The sequence below is a fragment of the Pempheris klunzingeri genome, chromosome 4, assembly GCF_042242105.1.
Source record: "Pempheris klunzingeri isolate RE-2024b chromosome 4, fPemKlu1.hap1, whole genome shotgun sequence".
Classification (NCBI taxonomy): domain Eukaryota; kingdom Metazoa; phylum Chordata; class Actinopteri; order Acropomatiformes; family Pempheridae; genus Pempheris; species Pempheris klunzingeri.
In genome coordinates, this window is record NC_092015.1 from 16,450,319 (window position 1) to 16,468,422 (window position 18,104).

At 39.9% G+C, this 18,104-nt stretch overlaps 1 protein-coding gene across 1 annotated transcript; it reads left to right on the forward strand.

Moving 5' to 3' along the window:
* Positions 1–3,258: 3,258 nt before the first annotated feature.
* On the forward strand, positions 3,259–13,504 carry naalad2 (N-acetylated alpha-linked acidic dipeptidase 2). Its single transcript, XM_070829721.1, has 20 exons — positions 3,259–3,589; positions 4,188–4,299; positions 4,586–4,772; positions 6,273–6,374; positions 6,475–6,600; positions 6,960–7,040; positions 7,276–7,381; positions 7,458–7,551; positions 8,094–8,189; positions 8,739–8,824; positions 9,165–9,284; positions 9,668–9,750; positions 9,857–9,920; positions 10,034–10,101; positions 10,258–10,349; positions 10,583–10,673; positions 11,150–11,414; positions 11,556–11,637; positions 12,028–12,120; positions 12,965–13,504. The coding sequence occupies exons 1-20, from the start codon at positions 3,508–3,510 to the stop codon at positions 13,152–13,154; spliced, it is 2,220 nt and encodes a 739-aa protein (XP_070685822.1). The 5' UTR covers positions 3,259–3,507; the 3' UTR covers positions 13,155–13,504.
* The last annotated feature ends 4,600 nt before the right edge of the window (positions 13,505–18,104 follow it).

An 18,104-nucleotide genomic window follows, 5' to 3' on the forward strand; every position in this document is an offset into this window, starting at 1 on the left:
ATCCTGACATTTGTTAATCTCTAATATTGTTTTAGAGCTCATACGGTGCATTTGTAGTTTAATGATCTGATGTTTTGGGGAAATGCGCCACATCACTGCAAGTTTTAAACATTTCACAAGACCACACCAAATACTGCACGCAGTCTCTCTGGGCTTGTGTCTTTAGTAAGAAATGCAGCTGTATGAGAGAAGATCTCTACTGGATCAAAGATTTGTCTTAAAAGAAAGGAAATAATATAATTACATGAAATTAAGTTCAAATAAGACATCTGGTATATTATGTGTCTGTGCTCCCTATATGTATACGAGTATATGGACACCTGCATCCACAACATGAAGTACCTTGTACTTTTCCCTCGGGGTCTTTTTCATGGTTTACAGCATTAAATTATATTTTACAGCAATTATATAGTGAGTTTCAAAGTTCACTCTTGTCCTTAAAAACAGCAATGGACTAAACAGTCCCACTTTAAGGGCTGTTTAGCAGCTGTTTTTGAGTGTTTGATTCTTTATCAGTTCATGAAAGCAGCCCCAGAACAGCTACTAAACGTATCTTTGGGGTGAGATTGTTTTATCATTTATAGTTTGCTTCCAACTTCGTGGTGTGGGCAAATCACCTTCCTGTGTCTGTATTACATGACCTCAGCCCCATCTTATCACCCAACATCAGTGGCAACATAAAAGCAAATCTCTGCATCCAGGTTTCTAAATCTTCCCAGGAGAGTGGGTGCCGTTACAGCAGCATCTCAATGCCCATAGTTTTTACCTTAAACGTTCAAAAATCACATATAATCAGAAAGTTCTTGCTCTTTATCTGGGTTTTTCTCAAGCTCGTCATGAAATTTCTGGATCATAAACATTCCTGTTGTTCAACAGAGTAAACTCATTTGGATTAAATATGTAACCATAACACTGAAGGCGTTTTGATTTCTGTACACTGTGCAATGGGTTTTTAAAACAGGGAGCAGCATGTGTTTCTTCACAGGCAGGACTTGTTGTGACGGCGCCGTCCACCAGGGAGCGGACTCAGATCAGGATTGTTCCAGCTCTGCTCTATATAATCAGACGTGTGATTCTCTGTAGTCATTTTTCTTTTACAGGGAGTGATGGTAAGAAGAGAATATCATCAAACAGTACAGGTAGGTGTATTGTTTTGGTGGAAATATTGTTGATAGAATTAACTTTACTCCAATTATCAAAAGGTCTGTGAATTTTATGCTCAAATGGGTTTAATTTATGAAAAAGATCTGATGAAAATGTGTTTACAGTCTTTTTTTCTCTGCCAAATGGGTGGTGCCAACATTTCTTGACTGGTTTATTGTCATACTGTGTTATACTGGGTGATCACACAGCTGGCATGACCGTAACACTGTAACATGTTAATCTCTGTTATAATTTAATCTTTCCTCCTTGTTATGGTCATTTAATTGTATCAAAGTAATCAAATCTACCACTGGCTTTAGGAGAATTTAGGTCCCCAATCAACACAGTTCAAATTAAATCAAAATCATCCTCCCCATACCGGCTCAAGGCTGCTGCCTTAATTGAAGTTCTCTCTCCAACTAAACAGCGTGTTGAGGATGAGACAGAGCTGTGGTCTATGCACTCCCCACATTCCTGAGGCCAGAGAGCCTCCTCCCCGCTTCACGCTCCAGCCCACCGCATGAAAGGGCCGTCCTCCGCCGCACACATCTGTTCACAGAACCAGCAGGGGTCAAGCATGGCCAGGGCCCGCACGTAGTGTGGGAAAATATGTCCGACCATCTGTAGCAATATACTTTCACCGATGCTGTTACTTGAATTTTGTCCTGAAAGTGAAGCAAACAAAGCTTTAATACACAAACTCATTCTGTACTACTCCTGTAAGATCCAAACACTGCTTATGTCTGTTTTGTTTAGAAGTTCTGAAAACTGACTCACTGTATATGTGAACTTTATGTAGGCTGAACCTGCAGTAAACAAGCTTTGATGAATGAGGGAAACTGCAGCATCTGAAAGAGAAGACAGAAAAAAGATCAAATGTTACATATTAGTATTCATAGTAAGTCAAAATTATTAGATACTGAGTCAAGATTTTGACTTATTATCTCTAAATCATTAATAACGATGATGTGTTTTACCATTTTATGCTGATGACGCTCTTAGTTATATTTGCCTTGAAAACCCACTGATCCCTGCAGCCTAGCTAACCTCAATACTTGACTGTCTGATATCAAATCCTGGATGTCACAAAATTTCCTCAAATTCAGTGAGGACAAGTCACAGGTCATTCTATTTGGTCCCCCAAACTCTATCTGCTCCCTTGGAGGTTGTCTAATAATATTACACAGGCTGCTAGAAATCTTGGGATAATGTTTGATTCCAACGTCTGTTTTAATGGCCAAGTGAAAAGTGTTCAGTCATCTTAAACTTATTTCTAGATCATTCCTATCACCTGTTGATCTAAAAAAAAAAAGCTGTACTTGCTTTTATTTATTCCTGGCTGGATTACTGCAATGGATGTTACTCAGGTATCGGCCTCCGCCGTCTCACTGGAACAAAGTGACATGAGCACATCATCCCCGTGCTCGCTTCCCTACACTCACTTCATGTCAGGCAACAAGTCGATTTTGAAATTTTATTACTGACTTTTAAGGCACTCAATGGCCTCGCCCCTAAGTATTTATCCGAGCTATATGTGCCCTCTGGTCCTCTATGATCAGCAGCTTCTCTGATGAAGATGTGTCTTCAAGGAGATATTCCTTCATGTGGTGTTTTAATGATGGCCGTGGAGAGCGTTGGTAGTGTATGTTCTGCTGACTTCGAGGGCCACATCATATGATTCACTTGGTTTTCATCCTCGTCATACTGTTCAGTGACCTCTTGTGGCCTCTCAGGGTGCATTTTCTACTTATTCATTCAGGTTTTACCTTCATTTTGTCTGTAAGTAGGATTTGATCACCTTCATACATATTTTTTGGTTACATTAGTGTTTGATTACAGTAAGGTAGTCACATATGTGCAGCTTGTTTAAATTTATATAATTTCAAAGACTACATATTCATTTTTGATTCCTGCAAGTAACTGCAAGACATATTTTCCACAGGTGTATCTGTTCATTCTGTGTCACTCTGTACAAACTGACTCTTGGCTGCTCTCTGCGCTGAATTGTAACTCTAGCTTAATCATGCTTTTAGAGAAACTGTCGTCAGGGTGGATTCTTCTGTGGTTGGGTAGTGCTGAGTCGGCACTAGAACAGCCAAGGTGGACAACACTGTCTGGCCAAATACAGGTCTAATGACAATGACAGCTCCCTCTTTGTATTGCTCTCAAACTTCTTACTCACAGCCTCTTTCTCTCCCACTGACTGTCACCTACTCCCCTCCCCCTCTCACTCTTGCTCACTCTGTCATGCCTCCGCTGTGCACTGCTTAAACAAATTGCTCTTTATCTCTCTATCTCTGCGAGCGTGCTCTGCAGAGCCAGTCGTGTCGGTGTGTGGAAGCCCGTGGGACTCAGTGCTTTAAAATGAGAAAGGAGAGCAGGTTAATTCGGTGGATCTGGTGGATTGTGGTTGTGACAGCTTTGTTCTTGCTGGGCTTCATTATAGGTAAGCTGAGACAACACACGAGAAACTTACACTGGACAGAAATTTAAGTCAGTGATCCACAAGTGATTGCTGACTTGCATAGTGTTAGAATGATGAAGCTCATGGGATATTTGCCCATGACAAGTGTGTGAGGGGAGGTCAGTGAGTGAGGAGATAAAATCATTGTTGTTTTCAGTTAATTTCTTTATAATTATTCTCATAAACAATCAAATATACTCAGCGCTGTTTTAGGTGGATCTTGGGGGTGAGTTGTTGTGTGTGTGTGGGCTTTAGTTTGTCACTACTCTGTTACATTTCACATCAGTCTGCTCACAGCAGGTTAACATGTGCTGTCCATAACCACAACTCTATTTAAAACTGAATTTTCTTTTAAGATCTAAAACTACTTGGCTGTGATTGACACATAGATGTTCTGTTTGTTTTCACCTGCTTTGTCTGATTTGTATTACTGTGATTTGTTCTTAGAAAAAGTAAATGTTGTCATATTACAAAGTCACAAGATTTTGATTGTTTTCTTAAGAGAAACTAACACTGTTGTTGAAATGTGTGTGTGTGTGTGTGTGTGTGTGTGTGTGTGTGTGTGTGTGTGTGTGTGTAGGCTGGTTTGCAAAGCCCATACATCCCAACAGTGCAAATAACAGTGGTTCCAGCAGGTACCTAAGAGAGTTTCTGGATGAAATGCAGCCAGACCAAATCAGAGGGCATCTAAGGTAAAAATCAGTACCAACACACTAACACACTGTCCTGTCCATCAGTACAAGTAATCCAAAGCAGATGACAGTAGACAGATATAGTTACCAAGGTTTTAGCAGGGAGAAAAAACTACTTCAAATCTCATGGGGCACTTCATTGTATCCATATATAAAGGAAGAAAGTTCAAGGAAACAGATCAACGTTCAGGACTTTTGTCAAAAAGGATACTTTGCAAATTATTGGATGGTGTCTATGAAGTTTGGTACTTCCACTTCTCACCTATTGTTGACGTCCTCCCCACAGGAAATTTACACGACTCCCCCACCTGGCCGGAACAGAGCAGAACCTGAGATACGCAGAGCAGATCAGGAAAGAGTGGCTGGAGTTTGGACTGGACTCAGTGGAGATGGTGCCCTATGACGTACTGTTGTCCTATCCCAACAAATCACAGCCAAATTACATCTCGGTTGTTGATCAGCTTGGCAATGAGGTACAGTGCTTACACACAGAAGACAAGAGGATCAGCCGTGAAAGAGACGTAGACCCATATGTCCAGTCAAATGGACCCATACTGAAAAAAAGCACATAAAGAATATTAACAACAAAGAAAACATGGCAGTCATACCCCGTGGAAAGTCATCTTATTACACAGCTACTGGTTAAATTATTCTAAATGACCACGCTTTTGTTCACAGTGGGAAACTGATCTTACTGTTTGCTTTAATTCAATGATTAACAAACATTTATTTTGTATACAAAGCCATTTTACCACTTCAAGCACTCTGATGAAAATATTCCTCCTCCACTTGTATTTGTGGATTTTCTCACATTCTTGAATAATAACACTAATTCAGCCCAAACCTCTGACCACTACTGTGGGGAAATAACAAGGTTGCAGCTACACATGAACGCACACACAGCGAAGTACAGCTGCAGGTCTCCTCTCCACCTCCCTTCTGTTAGTCTTCACCTCTGTTCTGCAAGACAGCTCATTCAAGTCCACAGTCCTTTTATGGCCTTGTGGTGAGATAATAATCCTGTGTGTGTGTGTGTGTGTGTGTGTGTGTGTGTGTGTGTGTGTCTCCACACATAGATTATGATACAGCACAGAGCCAAACAAGAGTAAACAGACCAAGGGGCAATGCATCACCTTATTTAGGAATGTAGGACACATTTACGATGTGATGATCAGGTCGGACACAGTAGATACTGAAAGTTTAGCCAGCAGATCAGAATCAGCTGATATTTGCTTATACTTCACTTCAATTTTGGTGCATAGGACCCTTATTGATCACTTGTTTACAGTGGCAGTGGCAATAAAATGTACTTAAAGCGTCAACAGTAAAAGTACTCTGCAGAAAAATGGCCCCGGTGATTGTTGCACCATTTTACTGCTAGTTAAGCTGCAAACCATTTCTAACTATTTCATACTGGGCTGCAACTCTTGATTATTTTCATTATGGATTCAAGTATAATGAATGGAGGGATTCTGAGGAAGAGCAACAGAGGAGGGATTCCTCTCACGGGACAGACACATGTCATCTGTACAGAACAGATGAGCAAAACCACAGTATATACAAAGTATGATGGCAAAAGTTCTGACACATGCAGATTATAAAATATATGTGAATATATTAATTAATAATATATAAAAATGGATCCAGGAGGACACTGAGCATCTTCAGGTTTCGCCAGGAATTAATTGAAAAATACCCATCACAACTACCCAGAGCCCAAAGTGACACCTTTACACTGCTTGTTTTGTCAAACTATTGCACAAATAAACACATAAAGCATGAAAATATAATTCTGAAGTAATGTTCCTGAAATTTGTACTGAAGCACAGAGCTTGTGTCAATGTAGTTATATTCCACCGCAGCTTATTTTCCAGAGTTGACAAATCTCAAAGCATTTCCAATCGAGCATGAAGCGACATCTCATCAGTATTTCATCTAATTCAGTGTCACCTCATCTGATCTGTCTTTCAAAGCTTTTTAACACTTCCTTGGCCGAGCCAGTTCCAGAAGGTTATGAGGATGTTTCTAACATTGTGCCTCCATACAGTGCTTTCTCTGCCAAAGGACAGCCTGAGGTACTCACAACACACACAAACAACCTTATCACACTGACAGTGGTGTTTAAACATCTGGCTGATACAACAAGCGCCTAAGCTGTCTCCTCTGTCTTTCCAGGGAGATTTGGTGTATGTGAACTATGGTCGAACAGAAGACTTTTTCCAGTTAGAGAGGGAGATGGGCATCAATGCTACTGAGAAGATTGTCATTGTCAGATATGGGAAAATATTCAGAGGCAATAAGGTAGGAAAAGTCTTGGTCGCATCTCCTGATGTTGAAATATTTCTGTCATACATTGTATTGTAATTAAAAGGATTACACTTGTGGTTAAATGCATTGGAAGCTTTCATCTCAAAAGCAGCTAAACACAGCTGAAATTAATGAAAAGCAGTAGTGGTGTGTAAAAGAAAAAAAAAAATGTATATATATATATATATATATATATTATTTTTCACATTCTCATCCATCTTTTAATATTTGTTGTAATTCATCAATGTCGACTCAATCATCACCATTCACCTGACAAACAGGACAGCGATAAATAAAAAGTTAAATAGACAATCAAAATGACCCACTGCTCCCTGTCTGTGTCACTCCACCAGGTGAAGAACGCCATGTTGGCCGGAGCGAAAGGGATCATTATGTTCTCAGACCCAGCAGATTACTGGGCTGCTGGAGTCCAGGTGGAGGATTCTGCATAATATTAACTATTCTTGTGTTCACGTGTGGATTATGGAACTGCATGTGTGTGTGTAATGTCGTAAAACAGTAGAGGTTGAATATTTTTAATGAATACTAACACTATGACTGGCTTTTAAACAAGACTCGATCACTGCCAGGATGCAATCTGTGGAATCACACTAAGCATTTTAAAATGGGTATGTGTGTGTGTGTGTGTGTGGGTGTGGGTGTGTACAGCCATACCCCGATGGCTGGAACCTCCCAGGTGGAGGAGCTCAAAGAGGAAATGTTCTCAACTTAAATGGAGCAGGAGACCCACTCACACCAGGTTACCCTGCTAAAGGTGTGTGTGTCTGTGTGCTAGAGCCTGTGTGAGTGTATACATGTGAGCTTATCTAACATAGCCCTGTCCCCCACAGAATATACATACAGGTTCAGCCCTGAGGATGGGGTGGGACTTCCCAAGATTCCTGTGCATCCAATCGGCTTTCAGGATGCAATTCTCCTTCTGAAGTAAACATTATTTTTCTCTTGTCTTCTTCACTTCTCTTCTTTTTCCTGTCTTTTTTTTTTTTCTTAACCACACTTCACCCTGGGGCTGATATGGTTATGTTCCCTGCTGTAAAATGTGATATTTCACAGCATTTAAACAGTTCTATAGCCACACTGGACTAACATGCTAATGTGGACACAGGATGATTAGGTTTTAAATGTTCACTTTGGTTTAGCAAGTTATGGGATTGACATTGATCTTGGTGATAAAGTAAAAGTTATACATTTTTTAAAAATGACTAGACGATGGCGCTAAGTGAAAAGTCAAATTATCACCAAACAATGGCGACCTATTCCATAGTTGTTAAGACATTTCAGTCTGGACCAGTGTGGTGGACCAACTAACAACCTGACATTGCCACACTTGTAAAATAGCTAAAAACTACTTAATTTGAATCTTGACTTCAGCACAAGAAACTTAATGTTTTATTGGGGTCCTTGAGTGAAATGAGCAGTTGATTTGTATTATTAACAGAGTGCATGAATTATGTACCTTTCAACAGGAACATGGGAGGACAGATTCCACCCAACAACTGGAAAGGAGCTCTTAATGTCTCCTACAGGACGGGTCCAGGCTTTAGCGATGACTTCAAGAACCAGTAAGTGCCTACATTAAGCTTTTTTCATGTCCGCTGTCAGAATCATCACTTGGGTCCACTTCACATGGTGATTACATCATTCTCCCATCCATCTCCATTTTTTTTCTTTGACAATAAAACTCATTCATCTCCAGTTGATAATCTCTATTCTCCTGCCTCACTGTCTTCACCCTGTGTTTTAGTAATTGAGTTGACTCTCCCTTGTTTGTTGCTCATTTTTCCTGTTGCTCAGCTTTAATGACCCAGTGGCAAGTAGCCAAGTCAAAGATACAATGAAGGCCCTTGTGCCTCTTGTGTGTGTGAGTCATACATACGCATCCACACACATACATTCTGGACAAATTAAGGATGTAGCATGTACCCCTCTGCAACAACAGTAACTGGGCCATAACAACACATTAGTGACACACAGCGAATGTGTTCCTGCAGCTGCTTTTCTGAAAAAATACAAATGGAACAGCTTTCTCTAGTAATTTCATGTTAAACGTAACTCTCTTGATCTGTTTCTCCTCTGTATCTATCACCCCTTCTTTAATCTGTCGGTCTCAGAAAGGTGCGCATGAATATCCACACTGACAACCAGATAACCAGGATCTACAATGTTATTGGCAGGATTAGAGGAGCTCTGGAGCCAGGTACAACAACCCAAACTGCCCTAATCCTTCATTAAACCTCAGAGCAACATTTTACACAGAACCAACACAAACAAACAAAACTAATAAAGTCATTATGGACACTAACACTGGTGTTTTCATGATAATATGTTAGAAATGGAAGATAAAATCATTTAATTGCCTATTGGTCAGAAAATGTTGCAAATCCTTTTGCAAGAAACAGTTAAGAAATGCAGTGTAATGCAGTGTAACTGTCTTTCAAGCAAGATTCTGTGATAGAAATAGCCAAATTGTCATAATTTGTCTTTCTTTCTCTAATTCTTCCATGTGTTGTTGGCTGGGTGTGTGTGTGTGTTTGTAGACAGGTATATTATTTTGGGAGGGCACCGGGATGCCTGGGTGTTTGGAGGAATTGATCCCATGTCTGGTGCTGCAGTGGTCCACGAAACTGTCAGGAGTGCTGGCCAGCTGCTCAGTAAAGGTACATCTGTGTGTAATGTTGTTACTTTAAATGTCTTGTGTTTCCTTTTATCTGTAGCACTTTGAGATTTGTTTTCCAAATGTAAAGTGCATTATGAATAAAATGTATTATTATTATTATTATTATTATCAATATGTCCGCTCCGAGCATACTGTCTGATTTCAACCCTCAGAATGGTTAGTTCCCAGAATGCATGTTTTGGTCTGACGCCCTTATAATGCCATATAGACATGGTGTGTGTGTGTGTGTGTGTGTGTGTGTGTGTGTGTGTGTGTGTGTGTGTGTGTATATATATATATATATATATATATATATATATATATATATATATATATGTGTGTGTGTGTGTGTGTGTGTGTGTGTGTGTGTGTGTGTGTGTGTAGGTTGGAGGCCAAGGAGGACTGTGATATTTGCCAGCTGGGATGCAGAGGAGTTTGGACTGTTGGGATCTACAGAATGGGCAGAGGTATACCCACACACACACACACACGAGCCCATATGCCCTCACATACGAGGACATGTGTACACATACACACAAACACGCACTGACCTCACTTCACCCTTCTCAACAGGATAATGCCAAGCTGCTGCAGGAGAGAGCTGTGGCCTACATTAATGCCGACTCTGCCATCGAGGGTGAGTGTGTTTGTGTGCACAGCTCAATATTCTCAATAAATTATGGACAATGTTGGGGCTGAATTAGTTTCGATATGTCTCGCATGTTTGAATGTATCTATTTGAAATTCCAGGCATGTACACACTGAGGGTTGACTGCACTCCATCTTTACACACTCTGGTGTACGACCTCACCAAGCAGGTCAGCAGATTCATGCACACAAAAGAAACGTCCAGTGGTACATCCGAACATGATTTGAGTACATTAATTTCATCTTTCATGCTCACTCTTGTGCTGTATTCCTATTATACCCTCCCCATCTTTCTCTCTTTCCCTTCTTTCTATGCTTACATGTAGATAGCCAGTCCAGAGGAAGGAGAGGAGGGAGTCTCTCTGTACGACAGCTGGCATAAGAGGGACAACTGGACGAATGACCGTGATGCACCCAGGTATGAACCCTCATCACTTGCTTGTTCAGTACAACAAGATGATTTCTAACTTTTCAACGCAGCTGTTAAAGTGATGTTGAAGTTTGCACCCATAATGCAAAGATATATACAGACTATTAAAATCAGTAATGTGTCTATTTGGCCATGTGTTGGGTTTTCAATAATTTTGAAAGTTAAAATGTGTTTTGTTGGTCTTCGGTCATCAGTCTACCCTCCACTCTTGTGTACTGTAGGATAAGTAAACTCGGGTCAGGCAGTGACTTTGAGGCCTATTTCATCCGTCTGGGTATTGCTGCTGGAAGAGCCAGATACACTAAGAACAAGGTGAGACACACTGCAATTACAGATTTATCTGAATAGAAATTATTCAATACACAAACAGTACTGTTCCTTGTGAATCTCAAAATATTATATTTATGTTAGTGTATATGTTTTCATATGCAAGCCTGTGGATATGTGAAGAATATGTTTGTTATTTTTTTTTCTTTTTCTCTTCATTGCAGGTATTATCTCATGTGTTTACAGCCTCAGTGTGATATCTATGTTGTGTCTGTGTGATTTTACTACTGTTCCAGTGGATTCATGAATCATTGTATTTATCTGCCATGGACAAGTACAAATTGCTCATTTAATTGGGGACAATGTTGCTATCCAAAATTCTGATTTCTGTCTTCACTCCACTTCACAAGGGTTGAGTTAAGATTAGGAAAAGTATGGTGATGGTAATGTTTTGGCCAAGGTTACGGTGGGCCTCCATGGACTCAGTGTATCTCATTGAAATGTCCTCTGTGTGCACTCAGAAAACAGAGCGGTACAGCAGTTATCCAGTCTATCACAGTGTGTATGAAACCTTCGAGATAGTGGAGAAGTTTTATGACCCCTCCTTCAAGAGGCTTCGGGCGGTGGCCCAGGTGAGAGGCGGGCTCATCTTCCTATTGGCCGATTCCCAGCTCCTCCCTCTCGATGTCAACCAGTACGCAGACTCACTGCGGAAATACTCGCAGAGCATCGCACAGCTGGCACAGATGCATCCAGAGGAAATGAAGATGTATGAGGTGTCATTTGGTGAGTTGATTTTGGTGACTGTGTGCTCAGTGTAAGGTTAATAAATTAAGTTGACGCAGTATCAAAATGTTTGAATGAGGAAGCCAAATGCTGACTTTTCCAAGAATCTCTCAGCATTTTCACTGTTTTCTGTATTTTCAGATTCTTTGTTTTCTGCTGGGAATAACTTCACTGTTGCAGCCAGGGACTTCCATGAGCGCCTGCAGACTCTTAACAAAGCAGAGTAAGAGTGTGTTTATCAATTCATACATTTTAGCCATTCAGACAAATGCAGAATTATGGTATGCATGTTCTATATGCTCTGAAATGTATACTTAGTGGCACCTGTAGGTGCACCTGTACACACTTATGTATTGCCATCCAATACAAAGCCTGTGCCCTATATTTCACCTTTATACAGTTTAGAATATTCAGCTTTTGTCAGGAATGTGTAAATGCAATGACATATTTATCATTGGGCTCATCATGAAGGGTGTGCTGGGCTGTATTATATTGAATGGCTATTTTTTCATCTGTTGTCCCTGGACAGATGTTACAATCATCCTAAAAAGTGTGTGTGTGTGTGTGTGTGTGTGTGTGTGTGTGTGTGTGTGTGTGTGTGTGTGTGGGTCAGTCCTCTGCAGGTACGCATCATAAATGATCAGCTCATGTATCTGGAGAGAGCCTTCATTGACCCCTTGGGCCTACCAGGCAGACCCTTCTACAGGTTAGACACACACACACACACACACACACACACACACACACACACACACACACACACACACACACACATAAAACACTGTACATGCTTTACATCATGTGTCTCATCAACCAGTCATGCACTTATAATTCCTATATTCTGTATTATAATCTTTTTGCCTTGTGACTACCTGCATTATTTTAGACCCTAAGGTGTAAAATTACCCAGTAATCCATTGGGTAGAAAACGGAAAGATCAGAAACATAACTGTACTTTCTGTGCTGTTGATGATTATTACAATCACTGCTTAGAAATGATTAGTAACAGGCTTTTTTCACAGCAAACATTTTGGCACGTCGTAGTAGGAAAAACACACTAATAACATTAATGATGGCTCCGTTCTATTGAGGTGTGTCAATAAGTCGTGACAGTGCGACAGCGAGGCAGCGTGCACAATACCAGGATGCTGAAACTGAAGCACTCACTCATTGTATCATTTACTCCTGTGTTTCTCTCACTGTCATAGACTGTACGGTCATTCATTCATCATTATGTCTCACACACTCCCTTTTAATTCAATCACAGCCTCTTTCATCAGCGAAGCTAGTTTTTGCTGCTGACTCAATGCAGACTGTGAGATGAATGTATTGCTGTATCACTTCTTACTTACTTAGATACACATCAGAACTGATTTTTAAGGTTTTGATCAAGAGAGTTTTGAACAGACAAGCACCCTGTTGCATGCATAAATGATACTGCATACAGGGCTGCATGAAGGACTGTTTCTGTGTTTAATTAAAAACACTGATGTACTGTAGTATCTCCTGTGCATTCCTTAACATAACACTCCCCCTCCTTCCTTTTTCAGGCATGTGATCTTTGCTCCCAGCAGCCATAATAAATATGCAGGGGAGTCTTTCCCTGGGATCTATGATGCATTGTTTGACATCCAGAACTCAGCTGACCCAAAGAGGGCCTGGGAGGAAGTCAAGCGTCAAATCAGCATTGCAGCTTTCACCGTTCATGCTGCTGCCATGACCCTAACACCACCTGCATGAAGCACACACACCCAGTCTGAAGCCATGTGATCAAGCGATCGAATGACAATTATATAACAACACCAGAATGTGAAGAGAGGGAATACAACATACCGTGTTTCCTGAACCAGTCGTGTTTCCAGGAACGAACATCCAGAGCTCAGTGCTGCATTATCAGAAAACAACTTACATCATTTCTTACTCTTGGTTTCTGATGTGTGATGTGGCAACAGAAAAGTAATAATTTATGTATTTAATATTAGTTGTCGTTTGGTCGAGCATAATAAAAATCAATCCGCACTTAACATATGGGCAGAAAATGACCCAGATCTTGTCCATGTGATGGTCTGAGGAAAAAATGTGAAACAAGACAGAAATATAATTTTAACTACATTCATGTTGATTTTTTTGATAAATGACTTTCCTTAATTTCCTTCCCTGAGGTATACAGTACTTTTTAGCACACCAAAGGATACTAAAAAAGTAACAATGACCATGAAACTAGGAAAATACAGTTAAAATTTGGGTGAGTTGTTACAGACATGACACACGAGGAATGTCTTCAAGAGACAATGAGGCTGAAGTGTTGATTAACCGTTACCTTTGTGTAACGACTTAATAATGACAGTATTGTAAGCTAAGGGATGAGAGACAGAATATATGGCAATGCTATTTAAAAATAAGTGAAAATTAGGTACCGAGTTGGACAGTAAATCAAGTGAGAGAACAGTTCAGATGCTAACCCACTCTGGGTCACAGGATGGAAAAGCTACAATGGAAAGGCAACAACTTGACATAAAAAATGAAATTTTACATCAGTGAATCTTTTTAACTTCTAAAACTGGACTCGTTAAGATGCCCTGGCAACGATCTCAGCGGCCGACATAAAGTTTACGACAAAGTCATTAATATCTCAGATGAACTGTTTTTGATATATTTTGTGACCTCCAAGGGGTAAAATAAAAAAAAACACAGTTCATATCATTCAGAAACATACTGTGACTTTCAATGATGAGAAAAACTGACTGAAGAGATGCAATAAAATTCAAGTGTGCCCTTGTTCTTGTTCTTGTCCTTCTTCATAATGACACTGGAGGTGACTGTGAGCAGCTTTGGGCAGCTGTACACGTGTGTGTGTGTGTGTGTGTGTGTGTGTGTGTGTGTGTGTGTGTGTGTGTGTGTGTGTGTGTGTGTGTGTGTGTGTGTGTGTGTGTGTGTGTGTGTGTGTGTCTAACCTGTAGAAGGGTCTACCTGGTAGACTGATTGGTCCAGCCTTCTTCAGAGACAACTTCGTATTGACTTTATTTACTAGTTAATGGGAAGAGACAAGAAAAGTACAGGAATTACAGAGCTGAATACACAAAACTCACAAGCCATCCTTGCCCACACCATGCACTGATTGACTCCACCACAGGAGGGCGCCAGAGTCATCACTTTTCAAATTCTCCACATGGCTTTAAATCTCCTCTTAAACACACTTCTTTCTGAGAACTTGGTCACTTAGCCCCATAAAGTGGTCTTCTGTATCAAACGCTTTATCTCCCTCAAACAGTACATTCACGTTCACCTGGAATAGTCACAGCAGATATACAGCAGAGCTACACTGACGTATGAGGAAGTGTATGTGGAGTGAGTGTGCTGTCACGTCTAACTCTGGTAAGGAGATTCTGGCAAACATGGACATTGTTTGTGTGTTTGACAAATTCCTAATTGCGCACTGATTTTGTGAAACTTCATTATTTTTTTCTTCTTTTTGAATTTTTTTTTCCTTCTTTGTATTGGCAAAGAAGGAAATTGTAAGTGTAAGGTATTTGTATGTGGAACATTTTGTATGTATACTGTCAATGTTAATATGTTCTATAAAAGTATTTCTAAAAGTATGTCTTCTTTCTATAAAAGTGTTTTCTGTCTGATCTGGTTATTTTTATGACTTCCTGTAGGGCAGTGTGTGTGTGTGTGTGTGTGTGTGTGTGTGTGTTCTCACCTCTCATGTAAATTAGGAACTCCTGGACTGTGCTGGCAGACTTCCTTTCCACTTGGTGGGCCAGAGTGAGACTGAGAGTCAAAGACAGTCACACACACTTAGTTAGGCCTGTATTTGTTGAACTTTATAGGTTTGAATATTTAAATGGTTGCTAATAATAAGCAACAAAAACTAAAAAAGGCCATTTTGTACTGGCTTTGATACAACCCCATTTTAATGAGGATGTAGCACCTACCTGCTATCTGTATATCTTCACTTTAATAGTCGGAGAAGTCTGTAGTTCCCCTCTTGTAGCAGGACCAACCCTTCGGTGGGAACTCACACAGAATATTCAAAACAAGACAACAATATATACCTTTATAGTGTAGGCTTTATAGTAACTAAAAAAATACCGACAAACCCATTTTAGCATCATACAGTGAAATCATCTGCACCAGCCTGCACCAGCTGTATGAAACAACAGCTGTATTATTAACATCAATACATACGTTACTTTTACCATTAATACAACGTGACATAAAAATTTGGACAATACGCTTGGAAACATATAAGACAATGATGCTGCCATTTTTATGATTTTTTTCCTTTTTCTGGTGGGAAATTGGTTTCCATAACTACAGCATTTACAGCTTGCTATACTAGACACACAAAGTATTTACCACATCAATGTCACATCAAATTACTTACAAATGAACCTGTACGTTCTTTTTAGTTACTCGTTTATACTTGTATAATTGTATAGGTACATTACATTTGACCATTTAATCATATTTCATGTCTGGCAGGTTAAACAGTTCACTAACCAAAGTCAAATCATATCAAATATCATTATTAGTACAATATTTTGTTTGAAAACATTCTTGGTCACCGCCTTAGCTTGTAATTCACTGTTTTTCTTCATTCACAGTACTTTTGGAAACATGTACCTGTCATGCAAACTGGACAATGTTTATACTATTTTGTGGTGTGTGACAGTTGTCTTTGCTTCCTGGATCAGGTCTCTCTTGAAAAAGTCAACCAGACTCGGTCCTGAGTTGATACTTGATCAGTCAACAGCTTTCCAGTTCAGCCCAGCAACTACAACAAAAGAGGCATTTTCTCATGTATACTGCTTACATAACCCAACACATTTACATGTTTACATGCATCTCACAGGGAGCACAGGGATATTTGCATCCTATCTGACTAAACAGGCTTTCTCACTGTTAGGCTTATGACCTTTGATTTGCATGTTGGTTTGTGGAAACAGGGAGCTGCTGTTTATATTTGTTGGTTGGACACAGAGGCCTCTTTCATTTTCTTTTTCAATTAATTTCAAAAAAGGGTTCAATCTCTCCCAAAGAGCATCTGACAGAAACAATGCAAAGCAAACTAAAACAGTACCATAAGTGATGCATCAGACACAAACGTGAAGAAATCAGGGGCGAAAATCCCATTTCATTGTTGGGGGGGACAATAAACAGTAAAATTTCAGAGAGTAACTCCTGGGGGGGGGGGGACATGAAAAAATTGCTGTCTGGCCCCATCTACTTCTCTCTCCTTTATGCTCCTTTGCAACTTGCCTTGCAGGGTTGAGCCCTCAGCATGTTCAAATGTTTTGAATAATGTTATTAAAAGTAATAATAGTAGTTATAGCATTGTTCCGTATTGGTCCATATCCTACCTGCATACAGGTTTTTGTATGTTCAACCAGCAATACCAACACCGGTATTAGGTGGAAGGTGGCAACGATACACCTGATATGACCACAGAACCCCCTGCTCTAACTTCCACTACAGTCCATCAAAGTAGCTTTACAAGAAATTAGATATCTGTCAAACTGAACATCAAGTCAAGGTGATAACTACAAATAATAATAACAAATCTGGAACATGACATGAAACTCATGCTTAAATAATTACTTATATCATTTTTAAAATCTTAGATCTCTCTAGAAACAAATCTAAAATGTCTGTAAAATGAGCTTGTTAGCATCATTAGCTATAGGCTATTAGCTTAACCAGCTATTAGCTTAATCAGCGTGCTGATAAAAAAAAAAAAAAAAAAGAGGCAGATTTTGGACAAAACAGGAGAAATGTCACTTTTCATGTTACAAACTTGTGCTTGTTGAACAAGTGGCATAATAAATTTTACACACTGGTGTGGTTAGCTTCCTCACTATTGGTGACGGCCACTGAAACAGAGCTGCCCGTAGCCCCATGCAGCGAAAAACAGCATGTGGACCAAACCACTTTGAGGAATAAGGGGGGTCATAATTTTTCAACAATTAAGAAACACATTGTTTTACGTTTATAATTAGCACCGCGTATGTTGTGCTTTTATTGAACATAATTTTAGTATTCAAAATTATTTATTTGTGTTTCCAATGATTTTTTTTGGGGGGGGCAACTTTATGGAAGGGGGGCTCATGTCCCCTGTGTCCCCCCCGGGATTTACGCCCGTGGAAGAAATACAAACTACTGTCAGCATCAAAAAAAAGCAAGGAAGAAAAGCGTACACTAAGATTTTGACAGCTGATTAACATATATTCCTCTGGTCAACACAAACATTAATACTTTAAAATGCTTTGGGTCTTTAGAAGATGAAGACAGCCGTCTTACACTGATGTAGGATGTGCTGTCAGTTTGCTTTGGCATATATGATGTGGGCATATATTTACCATCCAACACCATACAGACAGAAATTAATTGATAGACACCGACAGGCATAATACAGTTTCAGATGGATGTGGCCATATGTTACAGTGCATGCACTTTACACATCCACTGTGTCTGCAGGCATTAGATTTAAAGTCTTTATCCCTTCTAAAACAAATGAGCACCCTGGTGTGGGTGTGTGTCCTTGGTCAGAAGGCGGAAGCGCCACACAGCTCTATTAAAGTGATGCAAAGTGATACAACGTTCACATTTCCCTACACACCCTTGTAACAGGCTTTGGGGAGCGACAAGTCGTCTTTTACCATTTATTGGTAAGTAAGTTTTTAAGGG